The sequence below is a fragment of the Delphinapterus leucas genome, chromosome 13, assembly GCF_059928025.1.
Source record: "Delphinapterus leucas isolate spDelLeu-1000000601 "Yukka" chromosome 13, BTC_Dleu_Yukka2, whole genome shotgun sequence".
Taxonomy (NCBI): domain Eukaryota; kingdom Metazoa; phylum Chordata; class Mammalia; order Artiodactyla; family Monodontidae; genus Delphinapterus; species Delphinapterus leucas.
The window spans coordinates 9,339,202-9,364,144 of record NC_143141.1 but is presented as its reverse complement, the minus strand read 5'-3'; the positions used below and the strand labels follow the sequence as shown (position 1 = coordinate 9,364,144).

The window sequence follows — 24,943 nt, the reverse complement described above, 5'->3', positions numbered from 1 at the left end:
AAAACAGAGCTTGCGAAAACTGACAAATTTAAGAAAAAAATATGTAAGCATTACAGAAAATAAAACTACTGAAGAAATTAAATCTGCAATTTAAAACTTCCCCACAAAGAAAACTCCAGTCCATAAGGACTTGACTGGCAAAGTCTACCAAATATTTAAAGGGACTATTCTACCAAACACTTTGGGGAAAAGAGGGATGCTGATACAAAATGGGGAAAGGTGAGAAAGAACTCTGTGAGGCTGGATTTGAATTGGGAAAATATGAATTGGACTTATCAGTATGGGCAGTGATTTATGCATGTATACATATCAATATATACATACATAATGCATATGTGTATATACATGTATATATTCCTCCAGAGATTGGTCCACATGAGCACAGAAGCAATGACATATTGGGGCAATGAGCACATTCAGTGCCCAGATCTGGGTTTCTAAATGTCATTTCCCACTGAAGAGACCAGGATTTCTTTAGTTTTGGCTAATTCCAGGTCTTGGACAAAGCAAACATAAGGAAGTCTAGAACATTTGTTCTATTAGAAAGCAAAGAATTGTTCAAAGATAATAGGATGTATCAAAAAAAGAAAAAGGAATCAGCTTAAACAGGCTCCCACTGGCAAAATCTGTAAAATTTGGAGCAAAAAGAACAGTGAAAGTAAAGGGTTATCACACACTGATTAAAAAACAAAACCCATGAGTCTATAGCAGAGATCAACAACCTTTTTCTGTAATGGGCCAGACGGTAAATATTTTAGGCTTTACAGACCATGCAATCTCTGTCACAACTACCCAGTCTGCCACTGTTGTGCAAAAAGCAGCCATAGACAAACGTAAATGAATGGGTATGGTTATGTTCCAGTGAAACTTTATATATAAAAACAGGTGTCAAGGGCCATAATTTGCTAACCCTTGGTCTATAGTGATGGTCAAAGAAAAGAGGGGGAAGAATCTTGATTCCTAAATGAAAAAAAACAATGATAGAATTTGAAGGGGAGAAAAGGAATCACCATTTTGCAACTATCGATGTAATGACTGATTCAGGTAAGAGTCTACGGGTGCGGATGAGGTAAACTATTAGATGAAAGATTGATGGAGAACAGGATACCAACCGTACAGATTATTTATGAATCACGAAGAGGAAAAGCCGTGTTTACAATTTACAGGATCTGGCAGGTAGTACACCAATGAGCGCTCAAACTCAGCATCAACAATAATTAGCAATATGGACATTACATTACCCTGATATAACGTAATACAACATTATCTATGTAATGTTCTTGACAAAAATGTTTAGCCTGAAATCTAATCATTAGGATATAATCAGGCAAATCCAGTTTGTAGGCTATTCTATAAGTCAACTGACCTGGACTACAAAAATTTCAATCTTATGAATAAAAAAAAAAGAAAAAAGGTAGGAAACAGTTCTAGATTAAAGACACCTACCAGCCAAATGCAATGTGTCATCCTTAATTTAAACCTGGTTAGAGGATGGAAGACTACATTGCTTTTGGCAGTTAGGGAAATTTGAATGTAAACTATATATTAGATAATGTTACTGCATCAATATTAGATTCTTTGGGTGTGATAATGGAATTGTGGCTATGTAGGACCAGTCCGTTAGGATTTACACACTGAAGAACTCAGGGGTGAAATATGATGTATACATTTACTTTCGGGAAAAAATGTGGAGTTTGTGTGTGTGTAGAAAGAAAAAGAGACAGAAAGAAAAGGTTAACTCTTGGTGAATCTGGGTAAAGGTTATGTAGGTGTTCACCATATTATTCTTCCAACTTCTCTGTACTTTTAAATTTTTCAGAAGTTGGGGAAAATATTACGACTTTCTGTTCAACAAAATACCAGATGGGAAAATTTAACAGACACATGACAAGCTGGGAAAAGATATTTGCAATGTCTAAATATCTTTTTAGACTTTAAGATTATTTTCAGACTATAAGAGGAATTTCTAATTACTAAGAACCCCAAAAGAAAAATGGTCAAAGGATATGAACAGGCAATTTATAGGAAGAGGAAACTCTAAAGGCCAATAAGCATATAGAGATGGATATTCGAACTTACTAGTGATGAGAGAAATGCAAAATTAACAAGGCATCATGTTATCCCTATTTAACTAGCAAAATTAGAAAGTTGGCTAATGTTAAGTGCAAATACAGGGGACATGGCAATACAGGAATGCTAGTGGACTGCTCGGAGGAGCAGAGAGGAGAGCCATTCACAAGAGCAATCAGGCCACACCTAGACGCGTCAAGTGTACCCACACTCTGTAACCTATGCACTCCACTCTGCGCTTACAGTTCCAAAGAAATTCTCGTGACGGTCCGTAAGTGACCCTGTAAGGATTTCACCGCAGGGCTGTCTGTGGTGGTAAGGCAGGAGAGGCAATACGTGTAGCCATCAAAGGGGGAGTTAACGGCAGAGTAAGTACTCACTATTTCACTCCAGTGGTTAGAAATAAGAGAGCAGAGAAATAATCTAACAAAAACAGACCTTTAAAAAGGTTAAGAAATAGAATGAGCTATGCAGCCACTATGGAAAACAGTATGGAAGTTCCTCAAAAAATTAAAAACAGAACTACCTTATGATCCAGCAACCCCCTCTTCTTCCCATATCTGAAGGAAATGAAAACAGGGTATCGAAGAGATACATGGCACTCTCGGGGTTACTGCAGCATCGTTCACAATGGTCAAGATATGGAAACAACTTAAGTGTCCATCGATGGATGAATGCATAAGGAAGCTGTGGTGTATATATACACGATGGAACATTATTCAGCCATGAGAAAAAAGGAAACCCTGCCATTTGTAACAACACGGACGGACTTCAGGGCATTATGCTAAGTGAAGTAAGTCAGAGAAAGACAAATCTGTGTGATATCACTTATATGTGGAATCTCAAAAAGCCGAACTCCCAGAAACAAAGACTAGCATGGTATTTACCAGGGACTAGGGGGTGGGGGTAAAGGAGAGATGTCGGTCCAAGAGTGCACATTTCCAGTTAGAAGATGAATAAGTTCTGGTGATCTAATGTATAGCATAGTGATTATAGTTAATAATACTGTACTATACGCTTGAAAGTTGCTAAGATCTTAAATGTTCTCACCACAAAAAAGAAATGGTAATTATGTGATGTGATGCAGGTGTTAGCTAATGCCATGGTGGTAATCATTCTGCAGTGTAAGTCAAATCAACGTGCTGTATACCTTAAACTTACAACGTTATTTATCAGTTATATCTCAAAGTTGGAAAAAAACCAGAATGAGCTATATCACAATATTATTTATATGTTAAAATATAATTACATACATTAAAATTACATAAGAATAATTTCTAACTGGGTGGCAGATACAAAACTATACATATGTCTTATTCATTTCTGTCTGTATATTATATTTCATAAAAAAGAAAAAAGGTGAAAATAATGTGGTAAAGTAATGAAAATACTCTGGAAAGTAACACTGCCCTATAATTGTTAAGCATCATCATATAAAAGTGAAATAAAGCATTCAGTCTTTTATTCTTCCTTTTGCTTTAGAGTGACCACATCAGTCAAGGTGGCTTTGCTATGTGAGTTGTTTACTTGAGGTCAATGAATCAAAAGGTATTTGCCGAGGACCTACATTTGAGCCACCACTGTTAACAATGCTACCTTATCTTTACAGGTGCTTCTTATATAGCCATCAATGCTGAATCCTGTTTAGTCAGACAGTAGGCCCCATATGTTGTGATATGATCCCTCAATAATTCAATTTGAAACGTACTTTAACAAATTTTATCTAAATAGAATATTAGAGAACTTAGGGTGGAAGTGTTATAATTAAACATTATGATAAATAAACTCAAAGCTCATTTTATCGTCCAAGCAGAGTTTTAGTCTGTTTCCTTAGAGGTTTGTCTAACTTCCTTATTAGGACTTCTTCTTTTGGGGGTAAAACCCTCAAAGTCTAAAGTTGGGCAGAATTACATGCGCTCAACCTGACTTCTAACACAGTCACATTATTTCACTTGATTCTCATATTCTGTATCACCTAAATCAACATCAAATGTAACTCAGCACCACTTTATTCATTTCTTCTGCAGCTTCATCTACAGTTGACTCTTGAGTTGTTTTAAACATTGTCTTTTCTAGAATGGGATAACAATACCTTCTTTCCATACTACCCCAAAAAATCACGCTCATATGCATAAGGTCCACAAACTATATAAATAAGAACTCTTCACTGTCTTTTGTAAGCATTTAACACATTTTTAAGGTTTTGAAAATGGGCTGTGCTGCTTTTTATTTTACACACCATCTGAGAATTTCTTTATAAGGCTGACATGAAGTTTTGTTGTTGCTGAGGTTCAATGTCTTCTGGTGCCTCTAAGGCTTAAACCAAGACATACTCCCCTTCTGAGAGCTTATCACTGCAGATGCCACCAGCTCTTGCCAGAAGCGGGAAGGCTGTAGAGAAGATGAACTCCCTTCAAGTCTCTCAGCAGAGAGCAGGTGATTCTGCGGCATTAGCGGTCACTAAGAGGCTGTACCCACAGACTGCCCTTGGGAGGCAGGATCCCACAGGCGAGTTTCCTGCTTTGCAGGGAAGCAAAAACCTGGTCCAAAACTGCTCCGTGGTTTACAGCCCAGCCATCAAGAGGCTCAAAATCTTTCTGTGGCTTACAGTTCAGCCATGAGGAAAAAACCCAAAGGTGAACCAAGGCTTGGGCCCTGAGGAAGGGACAGAGGGGCATCCAGAGGCAGGTCTGCAACAACGCATTTAGGGTTAGGAGGCAGGAAGCTGAGTGCCCTCAGGAGCCCCCAATGCGTGGACTTCCTCTTGCTCAGGTAGAGGCTTTCTCAGGAGCTAGACCTCTTAACCAACAGGCTCAGCGATCTCAGGTAGGGTCACGGGACCATAAAATAATTAGGGAAGTAGGTACAGATCCAGCTGGGACTTCAAACTATGGCCACGATGCTGCAGGAAGAAGCTTTACAAAGACAACATGGAAGATAAAACTCTTCTTCCTCAAGCTTTATACACATATAAGTAGAATAACAGTACACAGAAATAAAAATGTGCTCCTTCCACCCTGTAAGTTCACCGATTATGTGCTTTTTTCAGCAAACAGGCTCTTTTACAATTCAAGTGTCCCATAGGCTACCTGGCAACCAGTGTTTCTCCTCCCTATGAATTTGTTCTTAATGTTTTTCCTCCATTGACCTCAGTGCAATCAATCTCAGTTTAGATAAAGAAGACAGGGTATAACACAGACAAGTACTCTGGGGGATCCTTGAAGAAGACAGGACTGAAGATGGCCTGCTACAGGAGAGGGCTCTGGGGTAAGGAAACAAGCCTGGAGGTTCTAGGAGCCTGGAAGCAGGGGTGGATCAGAAAGCTTGGTTTGCAATGCCGGTGAGGCTGGCCTTACCCTTTCTTCTAGGGATCAAAGAGGAAAGGCCCTAAGCCACACCCTCCGGAAATGAACCCTTGGAGAAGGGTCATCTACTTACATTGCCGAGAGAAGTCTGGAGCAACAAGAACTGAGGGAAGGCGTCAGCAGGCTATTCCAGCCACTCATGCACACACAGAGCAGGCTTCCTGCAGTTCCAGGTGGTCCAGACCATGGAAGCAGAGGGAGGTCTCCTTGGATGGACCAGCTTACAGACCTCATACAAACAGCTTCCCCTGCCTCTCCCTCTCCTCAGTTCCCTTGACAAAGTGCAAGACTGAGGAGAGAAGTCACACTGAACCATGGAAAACTATGCTCAAGTACTAATACAAATTTACTTGTGAATAAATAAGCAGTGCATCAGTTTTCTATGCTGCCTAACAAAGTACCACAAACCGAGAGCGTTAAAGCAATGCCCATTTATCATCTCTCAGTTCTGTACGGTAGGAGTCCAGGCACAGCATGACTGGTGTATCTGCTCAGGGTCTCACACATCACGGCTCAAAGTCCCCTTCTAAGCTCATGCAGGTTGCTGGCAACGTTTAGGTTGCTCTCAGCCTCTTGCCATATGGCCCCTGCCCTTTCCAAAACCAACACAAAGAAACTCCCTTGCATCAAATACCTCTCATGCTTCAAATCTCCAGACATTTGTGTCTCTGACTGCCACAGCCAGATGTAGAGGGCTCATGTGTGGTTAGGTCAGGTGCCCAGATTACCTCCCTATCTTAAAGGTCAACTGATTTGGGACCTTAATTACATTTTCAAAATTCTTTGAAAATTCTACAGCAACATCTAGATGAGTGTTTGACTGAATTACAATTGGGAGAAGGTGAATGAGCACCTTAGGGGCCAGGAATCGGGGGGCATCTTAGAATCCTGACTGTCATAAGCATCATGTATGGCTGCTTGGCTAGACAGGTAAGATTTAAAAATAAGACAGATTTTCAAATGCCTGCTGGTGTGCTGGTCCAGTCTGTTTCCATTATCAGCTGCTCCCAAGACAGGAGGAGGGCCAAGGGGGTTAGTGGGAATTAGTTATAGATAAACCAAGCTGAGATACACAGCTGTTCTCTCAAGAGCAGAGCTTCTGACTAACTGTCCATATTTTACAAGAGTCTGAGGCTCAAAAGAATTAGGATGAAGCACTCATGAATTAGAGACTAGCTTGGAAAGTAAGCTGCAATTTTGTGGTCCATGGCAATTTTTCTAGCCACAGAAAGATGACAATGCAGTGCCATGAAACAGCTGAAGAAATGGCTGAGTAGCTGCCCTCAGGCAAACTTTGTGAATGACAGTGACCCAGCAGTCTATTAAACACAACTTTTGGCAGGAATTTGGGCCAAATCAATATGCACTACTTTGACCACTCGATTACCACAAAATCTGACCATCGTCTCAAACATATTTTAGACTGAGGGCTGAGCTGGAGTGTTGGCTGAACAGTTATAAACTGGAAAGCTAAAAAGCACCAAACATCCCTTTAGAAAAGAGGGCCTACTTGATTTTCTCGGAATACCAAAAAGTGATTAGGCCGAAATGCCTCTCATCAACTGAACTTGACAATAAACACCTCCATTTTTAGCAAGTTTATTCAATTTCCACCCTTTTAAAAGCCATTAGGTCTCTGTTTTAAACTTTTAGATTTGAAATCAAGATTTTCTTCACTTAATAATTATATAAACCAAAGAACTCAGTAAAACAAGATCCCACCCAAAGAATCTTTTAAATCTGCAATAAATGTTTGAAAAAAGGAGTTGTTATGGAAACAGAAAAATATTTAACAGCACTGGCATAAATAACTGCGGGGGGTGAGTAAAGCAGGCGGTGGGGGGAAGGTGGTGGTCAGGCCCAAGATTGCTCCAGGCTGACTGCTAGGGAGAGAGAGGGGGGAAGGGGGGAAAGAAGAGAAGGGCAGAGGGAGAGGGAGGGAGAGGGAAGGGGCAAAAAAGTAGAATCAAAGAATAAATTTAAACAAAATGGATGTAAACAAAGAAAGCCTATTTTTCAAGAAAGTTAATTTGATCAAACGTCAAAGACATTCTAGAGGGCGGTAGGGACGGCCAGGGTAGTGAGAGGAGTGAGGCCACGGTGGTTTAGAAAGCAGCCACAGAACTAGAGCTGCATCCTTGCTAAAGGACAGGAAACCGTCTTGGAGACCCTGGTTGGCAACTGAAGGCAACCTGGAGTGATAAATTTCATCCGACTCAAAAGCTCTTCCAGTTACTGCAAAGGGTGTTTTAAAATTAAGAATGGCTTCTGGTTTAGCAAAAATGACCACAAGCAGTAGAAGTAGTTCACGGAAAACATAAGGCAAAACTTCAGTGCATAAGTCAAGGTACAGTGAACCATGATTTCTGATCACTTACAATTTCTGGAAGAGAATATTATGAAGTGCTCTGTTAAGGCTACTTCTCAAGTCCTAAAATTACTGCTAGACATATGAAGCTAATGAGACATTTACAGCATGGGCATTAATTAAATCAGTACATTGCTGGATCGAGAAGAAAAGGTACAGCAAACGTTTAATGAAGTGCTGCAAAAACACTTGAAAATGCAAAACGAATTGTACTGTAGCAGAAGAAATCAGCAGGTAATCTTGCTGGACTTAAAGACAATGTACGGCATGTGTTAAGTGTGAAGTACGTGCCAGATACGTAAAGATAAATAGCGCGTATTTATCTTGATAGTCGGGTCTAGTAGGGAAGCAGACGTCAAAAGAAACAATTAGAGCAATAACCAGCACTGACAGAAGTTAGCAGAGGATGTCAGGTGTGATGAAGAACCCAATTCCAGTTTTGATGTCTCATTGCTGACAGTTTTCAAGCCCCACAAGGTCCCTTCACCTTATGCCCCACATCTGGGCAAGCCCACAGGGAAGCCTGCACACTCTCTCGCCGATCTACTAAGTTCAGACCGTGCAAGCCTGCCCAGCCTCACCCCCTAAGCCTAACCAAGAGCCAAGCCAGTTTCCTTCCTCTGCTCTCTCAAGCCATTTTTCAGACCTTGGGAGCCCTCTCTGCTCTCCCCAGAAAGCTTCATTATGTGAGGATAATACATCTTTTCAGCCCTTCTTGGTGTGTGAATCAGTCTTGACACCTACAGCAAATTTTGGGTGTGGATCCACCCCAGCTCTGTGGAGTGAACGCCACACCATGGAAGCAGGGGGAAGACAGTTTCTACCTCTGCTAGGCAGGCTGGGGAAGGCGTGTTTTACAGAGGACTGAAGGTCATTGGAGGTTCAATGGGCCAGGGAGGTTGTAACGGGCTTCAACTGGAGTTCCTGCCCACTGCACTCTTCTTTCTCTGGGTGAAGCCCTGATAATTACAGAGACGCCCCCTGGAAAACACGTCCACTACCAAACACCGTCCTTATCTGAGTGATGACGTAGCCACCTCACCTAAGCCAGGGTGATGACCGTACTACTCTGAGATTTTTCCAACTAAAGTAAAAGAAGCTATTATTCCCCGAGGGAGGGAGGCTAGAGAATGCGGGTCTCGAGAACAGTCAGTAGATTTGCTCTCATCATTGTAGGGAAAAGATATGGGCAGTGGGAGAGAAGAAGCCTACAGCAAGTGGGGCAGAGATAAGAGATGGGGGCGGGCAGAAGAAAGGCCTAGTGGTGCTGGATAACGTGCATCCTGTCGTTCCCAGGTCCCACTGCAACTCTGAACTTTCTGCAAATATATTACAGTCCTTGGAATTCCTTCTAGTATATCCTTATTTTTGCTTAACTCCTTTCAGTTAGATTTCTATCAGTTAGAACCAAACAACAACAGCACTGACCAAAACAGACGGATTATGGCACTCTGTAATTACTGTTAATTTTCTTACAATACCAGTAATGGTACTGTACTTATGCAGAATGTAGGCATGAAATGTCATTATGTCTGCTACAAATGATTAAAAAAGTGAACAAAAATATGAATATGGCAAAATTTTTGATTATTGAATTTAGTTTAAGAATATGTTCACTGTCTGTTCTATTTTTCTGTATGACTGCATGAAACCTGCTATGAAAAATTCCTTTTGGAGAGGAGCCTCTTAAAGTATGTATAACATGCCTGGAGCTTTCAAAGAGAGTTTGGCCGTCATCTGAGCTAAGAGACTCCCAACAACAGCTGGATGTGAGACTGGCCTGCTTCCTTGGGATCCTCCCCAAGTGCCGGCCCGTGGACATCAATATTCAGGTCCTGCCCTTGAGGCTCCAGCCTGCTCGCAATTTTCCCTTCCTGAGTGCCTGCCCCTGTACACTTGGGGCATGCTTAACCAGCTCCCACAATTAGATAAGCCAATTCCTTATAAAAACTCCACACATAAACATATACGGACACACACACACACACAACGTTGGATCTGACTGGATCTGTTCCTCTGATTGAACCCTAATACATGTATTCACATCTGCTCCCAACTCCTACTTCTATAGATCCACTTCTACCTTTATGAGATAAAAACAAACTCTGTTCAGTGCTCTCAGGCTGGACACAGAAAAGTTTAAATTAAGGGTAAATTTTTTTTCCTTTTGTTTCCGCTCTTTTGCAGCAGCATATAAATTTGCTGCTTTGGGGAACAGTCCAGTCTAACCTGTAACCAAGAGCTCACAGTCTGCTTCAAACAATTTTCTTCATCGTATAACCCAACCCTCGTCTGTACTGGAGTGCATCTGTCTGTCTGCACATCTTCAGCACATCGTCCTCTCCAGTCGTAGATTAATTCATTGATTCCTATCGGTGCTCCTTGTACATGACACCTAATTACTCTCTAGCCTAAATATTAACTAAAAATGTTTTACACTCTGCATATCCTTTCACCTCCTAATTCCATTTTTTTGGGCTCTCCTGAGGAACTAGTAATGGTTGTGCTTAAAGCATTAGTTTCAGCACTGATTATAAGAACAAAGAGTTTAAAACAATAAATGAATTTTAAAAATATATCCATACAATTTGCTGTTCTTTGATACCACAAAATAATGTAACAGAAAATTCTATGGAATAAAAAAATGCACAGTATATATGTTTAGAAAGCAGGTTAGGGACTTCCCTGGTGGTGCGTGGTTAAGAATCTACCTGACAGGAATAAAGACGCAAACGTAGAGAATGGACTTGAGGACACAGGGAGGGGGAAGGGTAAGCTGGGACGAAGTGAGAGAGTGGCATGGACATATATACACTGCCAAATGTAAAACAGATAGCTAGTGGGAAGCAGCTGCATAGCACAGGGAGATCAGCTCCATGCTTTGTGACCACCTAGAGGGAAGGGATGGGGAGGGTGGGAGGGAGATGCAAGAGGGAGGAGATATGGGAACATAGGTACATGTATAACTGATTCACTTTGTTATACAGCAGAAACTAACACAACATTGTAAAGCAATTATACTCCAATAAAGATGTTAAAAAAAAAAAAAGAATCTACCTGCCAATGCAGGGGACATGGGTTCCATCCCTGGTCCGGGAAGATCCCACATGTCTCGGAGCAACTAAGCCCATGCGCCACAACTACTTAGCCTGTTCTCTAGAGCCCGTGACCCACAACTACTGAGCTTGCGCTCCAGAGCCCGCAAGCCACAACTACTGAGCCCACATGCCACAACTGAAGCCTGCGTGCCTAGAGCCTGTGCTCCGCAACAAGAGAGGCCACCACACTGAGAAGCCCACGCATCACAACGAAGAGTAGACCCCGCTCACCACAACTAGAGAAAGCCCGTGGGCAGCAATGAAGACCCAATGCAGCCAATAATAAATAAATAAATAAATTTATTTTTAAAAAAAGAAAGCAGGTTATAAAATAGTTTATGGTCAGAAAATACTGTTATATTTTTGTAACTCAATAAATAAATACACAGAAAAAGGACTTGAAGGATAGAAGTTCAATGTTTATGTTTCTGGGTGGTTGGATTACTGGTAAATTTTTACTTCTTTCTCTTGATAAGCATTTTCTAAGTTTACCACAGTGAACATGTACTGCTAGCATATTGGGCAAAATCCCAGTAAATTCTGTAGTGGTGATTTAATAATCTGTGGCCTAGAACAGGAATTCTTTACGAGCGCTTAAGGATCCAGATATGGACTTTGATGGGGATGGCTATAAAACCCTTGAACCTATGTGCAAAATGTTATTTGTATGTGCAACTGTGTGTGTGTGCATTTGGGGAAAGGAAGGAAGAGGTTCTGATAGCTTTCATCTGTTCTTAAAGAAAACCATGATCCAAAAAAGGTTAAAACTACCAGTCCAGAATTTTGCTTGCCCTTATCTCAATTTCTCCTATTTAGGGGTGGGGCATTCATTATGTAAAGCGTTGAGGGACAGATAATTTGGAACAGGAATTACCAATTTCGATTCAGATATTTTGCACACCTGAAAATTTCTTTATCTCAGGGGATGCATGAAATTTTCAAAACTCCCTTAAAAAAAAAATGAAGTGAAAAACGTTGGATATAACTTTTTTTTTTTTTTTTTGGCGGTACACAGGCCTCTCACTGTTGTGGCCTCTCCCGTTGCGGACCACAGGCTCCAGACGTGCAGGTTCAGCGGCCACAGCTCACGGGTCCAGCCGCTCCGCGGCATGAGGGAACTTCCCTGACCGGGGCACGAACCCCTGTCTCCTGCATCAGCAGGCAGACTCTCAACCACTGCGCCACCAGGGAAGCCCGGATATAACTTTTGAAACAATCTCTCTAAGGTTACTGCTAAGCTTTTCAAAGTAAGAATACTCACTATGTTAGACTTAAGGTTTTGCTACTGTACCCTGATCTCCTCTGTCCCCAGGCTCATGGTGTGATCATAAACATGGCCCATGCCATAGTCCTAGATTGGAGTTCATCAGAGAGATAGAACTCATCATTATTTTTAAAATAACGAACCTTCTTGCTAAAGATCAAAATGCATGCCATGTTTCATTAAATATCTTGGCATTTGACAGAAGGAGACTATGGGTGATATATTACTGTGACTGGATTAAGAACTCTGTGCTTTTGCCATCTCAACACCGTGTCTAAACCTTTTTATAGGACAGAAACAATAGTGATGTATTTCCTACCTGAACACTATGGTCTTTAAACCTAACACCCACAAGTCAATTTTACTATTTATATAACGACTACTTGCAAATACTGATTCCATCTGTAGGTACAAAAGGAAACACACAAACTTCTCTCTGCAGCCCCACCCCAAAAATCCATGATCTCTGTAAACACCTGAAAAGATGGAGTTGTTATCAGATAGCTCTTCTTATGCTGACTACTCTACCACGGTTTTGTACAAGTATAACTGATATTTTTGATTATTCTAGGTTTGAGATTGTAAAGAAATTATTACAGAATTAATTAAAGAATGTTAAAAATTGCAAGGCTGCCTACTGTGGTACACATAAAAACTAAATGAAAACTTGACATTAACATCTTAGTGTAGAAGAACAGTTTCAGGTACCTGGTTTCAAATCAGAAGATTAATACACTTCCAAATTTAAAAATACCCTGAAATATTTAAACGGAAATTATTTAAATTTAATGTCTTCACTAGTAGAAAACAGTTAACTACAACTTTGACAACATTAAAAAAATTACAGTTTTCATTTATTGAATCAGAATAGACCTGCATACAGCTCCCCCTACCAACTTCCCTTTTAAATTCTTTTCTTCTAATAAATGCTGGAGAGGGTGTGGAGAAAAGGAAACCCTCCTACACTGTTGGTGGGAATGTAAATTGGTACAGCCACTATGGAGGTTCCTTAGAAAACTAAAAATAGAGCTAACATATGATCCAGCAATCCCACTCCTGGGCGTATATCCAGAGAAAACCATAATTCGAAAAGATACATGCACCCCAATGTTCACTGCAGCACTATTTACAATAGCCAGGACATGGAAGCAACCTAAATATCCATCGACAGAGGTATGGATAAAGAAGATGTGGTACATATATACGATGGAATATTACTCAGCCATAAAAAAGAATGAAATAATGCCATTTGCAGCAACATGGATGGATCTAGAGATTGTCATACTGAGTGAAGTCAGACAAAGACAAATATCATATGATATTGCTTATATGTGGGATCTAAAAAAATGGTACAAATGAACTTATTCATAAAACAGAAACAGAGTCACAGATGTAGAAAACAAACTTATGGTCACCGGTTGGGGGGGGGGCGTAAAGGAGTGGGAGGGATACATTGGAAGATTGGGATTGACATATATACACTACTATATATAAAATAGATAACTAATAAGGACCTACTGTATAGCACAGGGAACTCTACTCAATATTTTGTAAAGACCTATATGGGAAAAGAGTCTAAAAAAGAGTGGATATATGTATATGCATAACTGATTCACTTTGCTATATACCTGAAACTAACACAACATTGTAAATCAACTTTACTCCAATAAAAATTATTTTAAAAAAAAAGGACAAACAAATTAAAAAAAACTTCTTCTGCTAACTTACCAGAGTGGCATTACTCTAGAAGTTATATCATTTAAGATGTTCTCTTTACCTACGTGCTAAATTGGGTTGGAACCAAATACGGGTGAAGACTTGTCTTCCCCTCAGTGTATCTGAGATGTGCAAAACCTGAGACCCAGAGGCAGAAGGTAAGCAGAACTATGGTTTGAGGAAGTACTCTGTGGTTGGACCTTGTCTTCCTGTAGGATCTGCTTTTGTTTGGCCTCCTGGGTTGGTGATAATATTATTTATTTGATGATGTATAAAAGTTTGTACTTTAAAAGCATATACATCAAACAAATTAATATATTCTTCCACATCCACAAGGAAAAATGTTAAATAATCAAACTGGAAATGAAGTGCTAATCAGAAAGGTAACCAAGTTTAATGCTGCTTCTGAAGATAAGATCCTCTGAACCAGAGACTCCAAAATGTGGATATTTTTCAAACTTCAAAATTTAATATTATACGTTAGATTCATAACAGATACTTACCTCCCATTTTCAAACTGTATTCAACATTATTTACTTTCCTGATGACTAAAACATGTAACTTTCTCATGCAAGATAACACAGGCAAAAGGCAAGACAAATGCATGCGTAAAATATATATAATATTGCTATGGCCTGAAAATTTTAAACTTACTGTTCATGGAAATCCAGCATTGGTGGCTCAAATCTTATAGGTCTGCAATTACCCCGGTACAGAGATATACTGTAAGTAAAAAGAAAACAGCCTAAGAAGCAATTCTGCAACATATGTGTTTCCCCAAACCAAAGTCAGACACTTGAGTTTTGTCATGATAAAGTTTCTTTAAGAAAAGTGGAGTCTTATATTAGAAATATGTGTTACTTTTTTATTAGAGGAAATCAATAAACATTTGTTTTAAAAAATGGCGGAAAAAAAGGAGTGTTTTTCCTATTCAAAGGTATGCAAAAACAGAAACTGCTCAAATAGACTGCTGAAATTTATTTGGTTGACATAATTGATAACAATATACCTTAATATGTTCATTTGGATTTTTTTTTTTTTGCCACACCACGTGGCTTAAGGGATCTCATTTCCTCAACCAGGGATTTAACCTGGGGCACCGCAGTGAAAGCACCAAGTCCTAACCACTGGACTGCCACAGAACTGTCTCATTTGGATTTTTAATACATGTACAATGAACAATAAATAATTACTTGTACTTGGAAGGCAATTTATAGAGATAAAAACTCATGATCCCATTGTAACTAGAGTGTCAAAGAACTAAACAAGAGTCAATTTGGGGACAGAAATTTCCAAGAACTGAAATATCTTTCTAATCTGAGAGTTTGGAACACACTGATCTATGATGTCTTGGCCTAAATATTTGAGTATCATTTCTAACTATTCCCCTTGATACTAGAACTTCTCACTAAAACAGATTCCTGAATAAGCAAACCTCCTAGACATCACCACGACCTAACATTGATGCAAAGTATAAATAACCTTGGAGAGGAGGTCCACATACCTAAAGTCATCTGTTTACATACTGAGAGAGGGAGAAAGTCATTCAGACACTAAAGTTTCTAAACAGTAGATTATCTTTCTGCTGTATTTTAAGAAATGATGTAAGAGCAAAACCCATTTTGTGAGACTACTTTATTTCCATCACCTCTGCAATTCAAAAGAGCACAAGCTTCACGTGATATAGTAATTTCATTCAGGAAATACAACAGAAATAGACAAGGACATACAGAAAATGTGGAAGATCTAGATTTAACTCAATTCAATAAAGATTAAATAGTCTGAGCAGTGGAATAATTGAGCTTAAAGAAATAAGGTTTAAAAGTGTTTTTAGCCTTACCAATTAAGCATTACTCTGTGCTGCTAGACAATCCTTCTACATATGTTGAACATTAAAGATGACAAACACGAGAAGGAAAAGACCAAATGTAAGACTATACTTTACTAAAGCACAAAACTAAAGACACTGGGACAATGAAGGCACAATTCCTCACAAGGCAGCTGCCACATGTAGCCAGAGGTACAGAATCTTCTCCCTCTTGATTTCTGCCCTTCTTAGACATACTATAACGAGGATACTCTTCAGCTCCTTTAAAACAACAGATACTGATGAGCTCATCAGTTTTAACAGTGTGAAACTCAAACTTACATAAAATCTCCATCCAATCAAGAAAAAAAAATTGTAATGCATAAAGTAAATGTGTCTAAGTCAGTAATTCACACATATATAAACAATGACTGTGTTAAACAATGACTGTGTTAGATGCTAGAGATACAAAGGAGATTAAGATACAGTTTTTTCTCACAGAACTGAGAGCCTAATCCCCAAACTTCAAGTGGAAATGTTTAAAGTGGCCAGGCAAGGGAAAAAGGTGCAGTGCACACCCCCATTCACTCAACACAAATATACTGAATGTCAGGGGCTGTCTAGTGGCTGGGGCCATGAGAACAAAGAGCCTGTTCTCATGGCACTAACATGCCAATGGGGAAAACAAAAGTAGAACACATCACGTGATGACGTCCAACATATAAAGACAAATCAAACACAGCAGGAACATAGACGGTCTCTCTGAGGAGGGACACTGGGGCTGAGACGTGACTGGTGGCGATCTGGGGGAAGAAAGCAGGAATGTCCTTGGCATGATGAGGAACCAGGAGGCTGAAGTGGCCAGAGTACAGGAAGGAGGGAGAGGAGACCGGAGCTGAGATCAGAGCGGTACAGAGGCCAGGTCTCCTTGCAGGAGTCTGGATTTTATCCTCAGTGTAACAATAAGCGTCTACAGTGTTTTGAGCAAGGAAGTAACATGATCTAACACATTTAAAAGGTCAAATCTGGCTGCTGTATGAAGAAGAGACTGCACGAGCCCAAGAGGGAAGCATGAAGGCCCTGCAATTGTCCAGAGAGGAGGGGACAGCCACTGTGGTCCAGGATGACTGCAAGGGAGGGTGGTGAGAAGTGGCTCTTTTATGAATATTTTTGGAAGCTAGAGACATCATGCTGATGGATTGATTTTGGAGTGTAAGAGAAAGAAGAGAGGCATCAAGATGACTTAACTCTAAGATTTTGGCCCGAGAAACTAGATACGTAGTCATGACATGCGAGAGTAGGTTAGAAGTGGGGAAGGGTAGTTGGGTAGGGATTCAAGAGTATTGTTTTAGACATTTAAACTTGAGATGTCTTATCTAGATGGAGATGTCAAGTAGGCAGATAGATATACATGGTTATTGCTTTATATTAAAAAGTTACTGATTTGGGGGTACTGATCTTAAACCCAGGCATTTTGGTGAATTAATTCTAACAGTCTGTCTATAGATTCTCTTAGATTTTCCCCTGCCATTATATGTGTTGCTAAAATGATCACTATCTTGAATTGTCTCTGTAGACAGATCACCTGCAAGTAACAACAATTCTGTTTCTTCCTTTTAAATCCTTAGACCTTGTTTTCCTTTTTCATGCCTTATGTGGGCTAAGACCTCCCATAAAATGTTCTAAAGAAGTGGTGTCCAGCAATTGTTATCGTGACATTTACAGGATGCTCACAGAATATAAGATAGAGGGGACAATACATAACAGATAATTCCCTCATAAATCAATGCATATTTTCAAAACAGCAGCAGATCTATATCGAAGGACCAACTTAATATTTGAGTGGGTACAACACAAATTGTCATAGGTATAATCTTAACAAAACCAAAAATTCAATAACATAGCGATCACATACCTACAGCTGATTGAAATGGCTGCTGCTGTTTATTTAGAATGGCCATGATACTCTTTAGTGCTTTATTAACAGAAAGCAAATGTCTACAAATCCATAATGTTGAACAATAAACTGGGGAAGAAGCAATATGAAAAATGGTGCCCTTTGTCAATTTCAAAGAAACAGACTCTTAGACATTATAAAAGTAATAACATGATTTTATGCTTTCGGCAGTGATTGTATTTTTTCTGAAACTTTCAATACAATATTTTATTTTCACTAAAGCATTAACTGTTTATTTGGGGAGAAGGAGATGAATAAGGGCTATTCTGACTTCAAGCGAGGGAACAGCTGGAGAGATACATGAAATCTGTGTTGCTTGGTGAACTGTTAGGTCGAAATTAAGCACACAAGACCTTCCCAAATGAAGCATACAAGACATTCTTGGAGCTTTGGGAATTTGTTTAAACTGTGAAATTTAAAATATTTTCCTAGGGGCAATTACTACCTAAACAAGAGGTTCTCTTCGGCCCAGTATTTCATAACGAATGATTTGTGGTCTACCTACACCTTAATCATCTAGGATGCTTGTAGAAATGCAGATTCCAGGGCCCCGCGCCTCTCGATTCTGATTCCTTACATCTAGTATGGAGCCCAGAAACTGGCACTTTTATGTCCACTCTCACGTTTGGGAACTACTCTTTTGTAGCTTGATCCACAGTAAGCGTTGCAAGCAGAAGTAAGAGGGGAATAAAAGCACTTTAACAAGCAAAACTTTTTTAAAAGTCACCAACAGTTTAAAATGGTCCCCAGTATGACTTTTATTAGAGACAGCTATATAGTGACTTAAGAGAAAAGATACAGATTACTCCTATATCAATATTTTCCAATAAATACATTTTAGCTTAAATTTTCATTTCCCTAAGGACTAATGATGTTGAACATCTTTTCATTTGTTTACTGCCCAATCAGATATCTTCTTTTGCAAAGTGTCTGTTCAAAGTATTTTAACTGGGATGTCTGTCTTAATTTTAAGAGTTCTTTATATATTCTAGATACATGTCCTTTGTCAAATGTATGTACTGTATTTTCTCCCTGTCCCTCCTTTTCCTATTATCAATGATGTCTTTTGGGGAGTGACATCATCAACATGGTGACGTAGGTCATTCTTGACTTCAGTCCCCCTCACAAGAAGACCACCCAACAACTACCCATAGATGAGATACCATTGTGAAAATCCCAAAACACAGGGGTGAGGCTCAAGAACATCCCTGGACCACAGAGAGCAGGAAAAAAGAAGAAGAAGAAGAAAAAAACTGTATTAGAAAGGTAAGAGAAATGGCTATACTCTGGTCATATCACCTCTCTACCAGGCTGGTACAGCGCTGCACTGAGAGGGCCCCCTAGCGCCTACAGTTTCTCAGATGGGAAAGAGAGAGCCCACGGTGGACATCTAGCTCCCCCAGTGTTGTGGGGAGATAAGTGGACATCTAGAGTTATGAGGCCCAAAGAACCCCACACAGGTTGAACTTGAAAAGGCCTACAATGAGACACATTATGATTAAACTGTCAAAAGTCAAAGGCAAAGAGAGAATTCTGAAAGTAGCAAAAGTGACACATCACATACAAGGAACACCCCACTCCCCACCCCATAAGACTACATTAGCCCCCCCTCATCTGTGGTTTCACTTTCTGTAGCTTCAGTTACATGCGGTCAACCATGGTCTGAAAATATTAAATGAAAAATTCCTGAAATAAAAAATACATGTTTTAAACTGCACACCCTTCTGAGTAGCATGATGAAACTTCATGCTGCCCTGCTCTGCCCTGCCCGAGACATGAATCATCCCTTTGTCTACTGTACCCCTGCTGTATATGTGACCCACTGTCAGTATAGGAAAAAAACAGAGTATATCTAGTGTTTGGTACTATCAGTAACAGTATAGTGTTTGGAATGTATGCCCCGCAGATAAGAAGGAGGTACCGTACAGGTGGATTGCTCAACAGAAATTCTGTAGGCAAAGAGAGAGTGGGATGACATTCAAACTACTGAAAGAAAATAACTGTCAAACAACAATACTATACCCAGCAAAGCTGTCATTCAGAAATCAAGGAGAGAGAAAGACTTCACTGAACAAACAAAAGTTGAGGGGGTTCATCATAGCCACTTCTGACTTACAAGAAATACTAAAGGGTGTTCTTCAAGCAGAAATAAAAGGATGCTAATTGACATCAAAAAAACACATGAATGTATGTGTAAAACTCACTGGTAATGGTAAATATACAGTCACGCTCAGATTCTCTAATATTGTGATGATGGTACATAATTCACTTACCACTCTAGTTTAAAAGTTAAAAAACAAACATATTAAAAATAAATTACAATAATTTGCTATTGAATGGACGATTAAAAAAATGTGTAAATTTTAACACAATGAATTAAAATGTGAGGGGAAGGACTTCCCTCGTGTTCAGTGGTTAAGACTCTGTGCTCCCAATGCAGGAAGCATGGGTTTGATCCCTGGTTGGGGAACTAAGGTCCCACATGCTCCACGGCGCAGCTATAAAATAAAATAAAATGTAAAAATAAATAAATAAATAAAATGTGAGGGTGAGAAGTAGAAGCTTGGACCAAGAATTTCTTTACTTGTTAAAGTGAAAGTCATTAATGGATCAACTGACAAAATTAAAATAAGGTCTGTAGCTTAAGTAGTATATGTAGATATTAATTTCCTGATTTTACTGTGGCTTGTAAAATAATGTCTATATTTATAAGAATTATACACTGAAGTTTTTAGGGGTAAAATAAAAGACCATCATGTCTACAACTGATTCTCAAAAAATTCAGAAAAATAATTACATATACATATATACCTATATATAGAAAGATAGGGAAGAGAGAGAGAAGAAGGAAAGGAGAGGTGGAGAGGGAGATTATGAACGATCAAGCAGATGTGGTAAAGTGTTAAATGGGGAATCAATCTAGGTCAAGATATACACGGGATATATATGGGAATTCTTTGTACTCTTTTTGCATCTATCCTCTAAAGTTATTTCAAAACAAATGATAAAAAAAATTAAATATAAATTGAAATATATAGTACATTTCTTGTAGACAATATATGCTTAGATCTTTCCTTAATATAGTCTGACAACTGGTATTGAAACCATTCACAGTTATTATAATATTTGATATGGTTGGGTTTAAGTCTACCATCAAAATTACTACAGTCTTCAAGATCTATGCAAAGTAGTACTGTTTTTTGCATATATGTCACTTCATGTGTGGCTAAAAGCTCCAGAGCTGGAAAATTAATCTAAGTATAAACCCAAATGGAATCTTAAAAAACAACTTAAGAACATTCCCTTTAACTTTTTCACAAAATTTATAACAGATATTAGACAAACTGCAATTGTGAGCAGGCTTTATCTGCCATTAAGGTATTAGCAAGCTCTGGCTCTAACTATAATCTTCTAGATGCTTATGGTTAACTGCAGGCAACCAAAATGGTTGTACTTAATAAAAAGCAAACTATACAGTCAATTAAAGAACCTCAACCACCTTAATTTGAAAAGTACTCCGTAGCCCAGTATTTTTGGCTTATATCCTAGAGATACCAGGAAACTTAAAGATCAGAAGACTCTGGTTCTTCTTGTGGACACTGTGTATACACATACACACACAGATATACACATGTATCCTTCTTACCTAACTGTATACACCAACATTTCCAGCTCTCATAACAACATAATATAATAACAACAACACTGCTCCCAATGTCAAACTTTTGCACTAGCTGTTCCTGTCTGAAATGCTCTGCCCTAAGATTTTCACCAGGTAAGCTGAAACATCATTTCAGAGCAGCCTTTGTTATGGTCAAATCTAAAGAAGCAATGGAGTCTTGTCTATCCCAGACCTTTCTCTAACTGATACTTTGTTCATTTATTTGGTGGCTTATTGTCTGTTTTCCCCATTAGCACACAGGTTTTACCAGGGCGGGAGTCTTGACTATCTGGCCCAGCCAGCACTGTGGTAGTTTTAAAATGTGTTCACAAATTCTCTGATCTGCCTCTCTTCAAGAGGTGGGGGCTTAATTCTGCTCTCCTTGGGGGTAATAACTTCCTATGAATAAAATATGGTAGAAGTGACTGTGTGACCCAATTACAAAAGACACTGTGGCTTCCTCCTTGTGCTCTCTCTTGGTTCTCCTGCTCTAGGGTCTCCAGCTGCTGTGACACGGGAACATTCAAGCAGCCCTACAGAGAGTTCCACATGGCGAAGAACTAAGGTCTCCTGCCAACAGCCAGTCAGGAGCTGAAGCCTTCTGCTAATGCTATGTGAGTGAGCCATCCTGGAGAGGACCCACCGGGACCAGGCCTTCAGATGACTGCAGCTTCGGCTGATGTCTTGGCTGAAATCTCACGAGACCCTGGGCCACAACTACTTAGCAGAGCTGTTCCCAAATTTCTCACTCACGGAAACAGAAAAATAATAAATGTCTGCTGTTTTAAGCTTCTACGTTTGGAGGTAATTTATTACACAGCAATAGATAACAAACACAATGACTGAATCACTAATCCTTAGAACAATGCCTGGTGTATGTAAAGATTCCGGTAAATATTTGCTGAATGACTGAACAAATAAATTAACCAACACCCACAACTTATGTAACATTTTAATGTTTGCAAACTACTGTTACCCAAATAAGTCTCTCATTTGGTCCTTACAGCAACCTTATATAATGCATAACCTTATATCACGTATAAGATACATCAGACCGAGAAATGATCTTCCCCAGTCTGCAAATGAAAGTCATGCTCAGAGCAGTTAAATAGTTTTTCTCCAGGCTACATATCTGGTGAACACAGAACTCAGGTCTCTTTAATTCCTAATCTCCCACCATAGGGCTCCACAACCCTAGGAAAATACATTCATAGAAGGTGGCCTCACGTCCCAAAATATTAAATCATTACTGGTACTCATTATAACATTTTGGTGTTCAACTAAAATAAACACTGATGGAACACTATGTGCACATTACCCACCATTATATTATGTAGCTGGCATCTTTTTAAACAAAATATTGTCATGTAATTGATAACTGTATTAAAACAAATTAGAAAGGGTGAACCAGAAGGTAGGAGAGAAATATAAAAAAGAGTATCTTGGAAAATTCTTTCATAGTTTTACTTCCCATGATCCTGAGGCCATGAAAGCAGCAGCTCTTCTCTTTGCGGAATGTCCTGGAAGCCCTTGGGGCTGAAGCAAATAGTAACCTTTGTGGTGGAGACGGAGCAAATGGTAGCCAGAGACTAGCTTCACCACCATTAGCTACAGAATCATTTTCTAACTAAGCTTTTCAGGATATAAATTTCCCTGGAGCAGGTTAAGTTTCACTTACAGAATGAGAGTTTTCACTCAGGAGATCATGTATAGGCAATACAAGAAAGGATGGGGCTGAATCTCCCGGCTTACTAGAAAAGTCACAGGGCAGCAAATGGACTATACAACTGGGGAGTACAAGAAGTCAGAAATTGGCGCAGAAATGACTACAGGAGTTCAAAACCACAAAGTGTCCATCTCGGCAATCTCTAATGCTCAGCAGAAATGGGGGTACCCCCAAGGAGAAGCTGGTAGAGGCAGCCAGTAGTGGAGACCAGGAGCTGCAGTCAGAGGCTAACTTCACCTCAGCTGTGCCTTAGGCCTTGTGGACTGTTTTGATGATGAAAGTGAGACACCATGTGAGGCACACCCATGTGTCTCAGGTACCTGATCCCCTACAACTAAGCCCTGAGGCTTCTATCATTGGATTATAATATACTCTTCAAGTGAGCCGCCTTCTTTCAGAAAGCAGATTGCCTTTGTCATTTCATCAACACATATGCTTTATAACCTCATCAGAAGCTGTGTCTCTACTGTCCTTCAAGACGTCTCAAGGCAGGGAGTGTACCCACAGCCCCAGCACAGAGCAGACTGTGCAGACTCTCACCTCTCTTCCCTACCATGTAAGCTCCATCACGACTATTTTCCTTCATGTGCCTCCACTGGCTCCCCTATGCCTCCTTCAAAGCATTTCCCCTCTAATTCTTAACTAACTCTATATTGCTCTTCTGGCTAAAGAGAGAAAATACAGCGAACACTGAAGGATTCCATACTTGATATAAGAATATCAAAGGGAATGCAACATGGGGCTGGTGATCAGAAGATAATGAATTCTACCTGAAACCCTTGTATCTTGAACATATGAAGAACTTATGAATCTGAATAATAAGAAAACCACCCAATTTTAAAAAATGAGCAATTCTACAAATGTCAGTTGAGAACATGAGAAGATGCTCAGCACCAGTTATCAAGGGAAAGCAAATTTAAACTTCAACAATACACTACAACCTACAATAATGTCCAATACTACTCAGTAGAATATTACTCTAACCTTGTTAGCACATCCCTTGGTTCTAAGAATCTCAGAGTCCTCATGTGTCAAACAACGGGGGTCAACAAGACAACCGGTTAGGGTCTCCTGTAATTAAAATCATCTCTCCTTATATGGTAACTTCCTCTGCCAGGGGCCTGCAGGTAGACCCTTGATGACAACTGAGGGCAGCACTGCTCAGCCCATAAAAAGCAGGGAGGACCACGGGAGAGGTCACTGGGAGCTGTAACACCGAAACTCTTCCAAAGCAAGGGGAGTTTCAGCTACCAGTAAACCCCTTTGCATGTGAATGCGGAAGGAATGCTACACAATGCACAACATGCAAATTCAGATTTAAACTTGGTCTTCCATACACAATACTTGAAATACATGATATAATGTGATTTACTATTTGTTTTCCCTCCTCACCAAAAAAAGTATGGGGAAAACGGAGAGCGGGAATCCCCCAGAAAGACCTAAAAGTATGTCAGTATCTTATTAAATACATAAAATTTTATATATTAAAAATATATATATATACCTATTACTGCCTTACCTTTTCTGTTGGTATGAACTGAGTCCAAGTGTTGTCTCAGTCTGTGAAGGAAGAAAACAATGGTGAAAACACGGAAACCAAATCTTTATACTACAGACATACAGAATATCCAACGTATTTTATTACAGTTTCAACTTTGACCTTATACTTACTTTCAGGTTAAACCTGATCCCTAAATCATATGAAATGATTTGTCACACCATATAATTCAAATGAGAGAATAATTTGGATTAAATTTTAAACACACATGGAAGTAATGCAAAGTAACAGGATTGATTTTTAGAAGCTTGCCAAATCAATACATCCTATGAGAAGAGTCCTCTTTCCAATTACTTTGTGAGGCTACACGTGTCTCTACTGTTCACTCCTTCCCAACTGTGCGCAGGTGCTGG

At 39.5% G+C, this 24,943-nt stretch overlaps 1 protein-coding gene across 11 annotated transcripts in view; it reads right to left on the bottom strand.

Moving 5' to 3' along the window:
* The window catches only part of TMEM131 (transmembrane protein 131), a 221,942-nt gene that overhangs the window by 104,491 nt on the left and 92,508 nt on the right, over positions 1-24,943 (bottom strand). For 10 of the 11 annotated variants that reach the window (XM_089922708.1, XM_089922712.1, XM_089922710.1 and 7 more), the window contains 2 exons: positions 24,552-24,592; positions 14,536-14,604 (listed from right to left, as the gene is read on the bottom strand). In XM_089922708.1, the coding sequence (XP_089778834.1) occupies positions 14,536-14,604; positions 24,552-24,592 (110 nt within the window). Of the gene's footprint in view, positions 1-14,535; positions 14,605-24,551; positions 24,593-24,943 lie in introns of those variants that run through there. The other variant, XM_089922711.1, reaches the window with a different exon arrangement.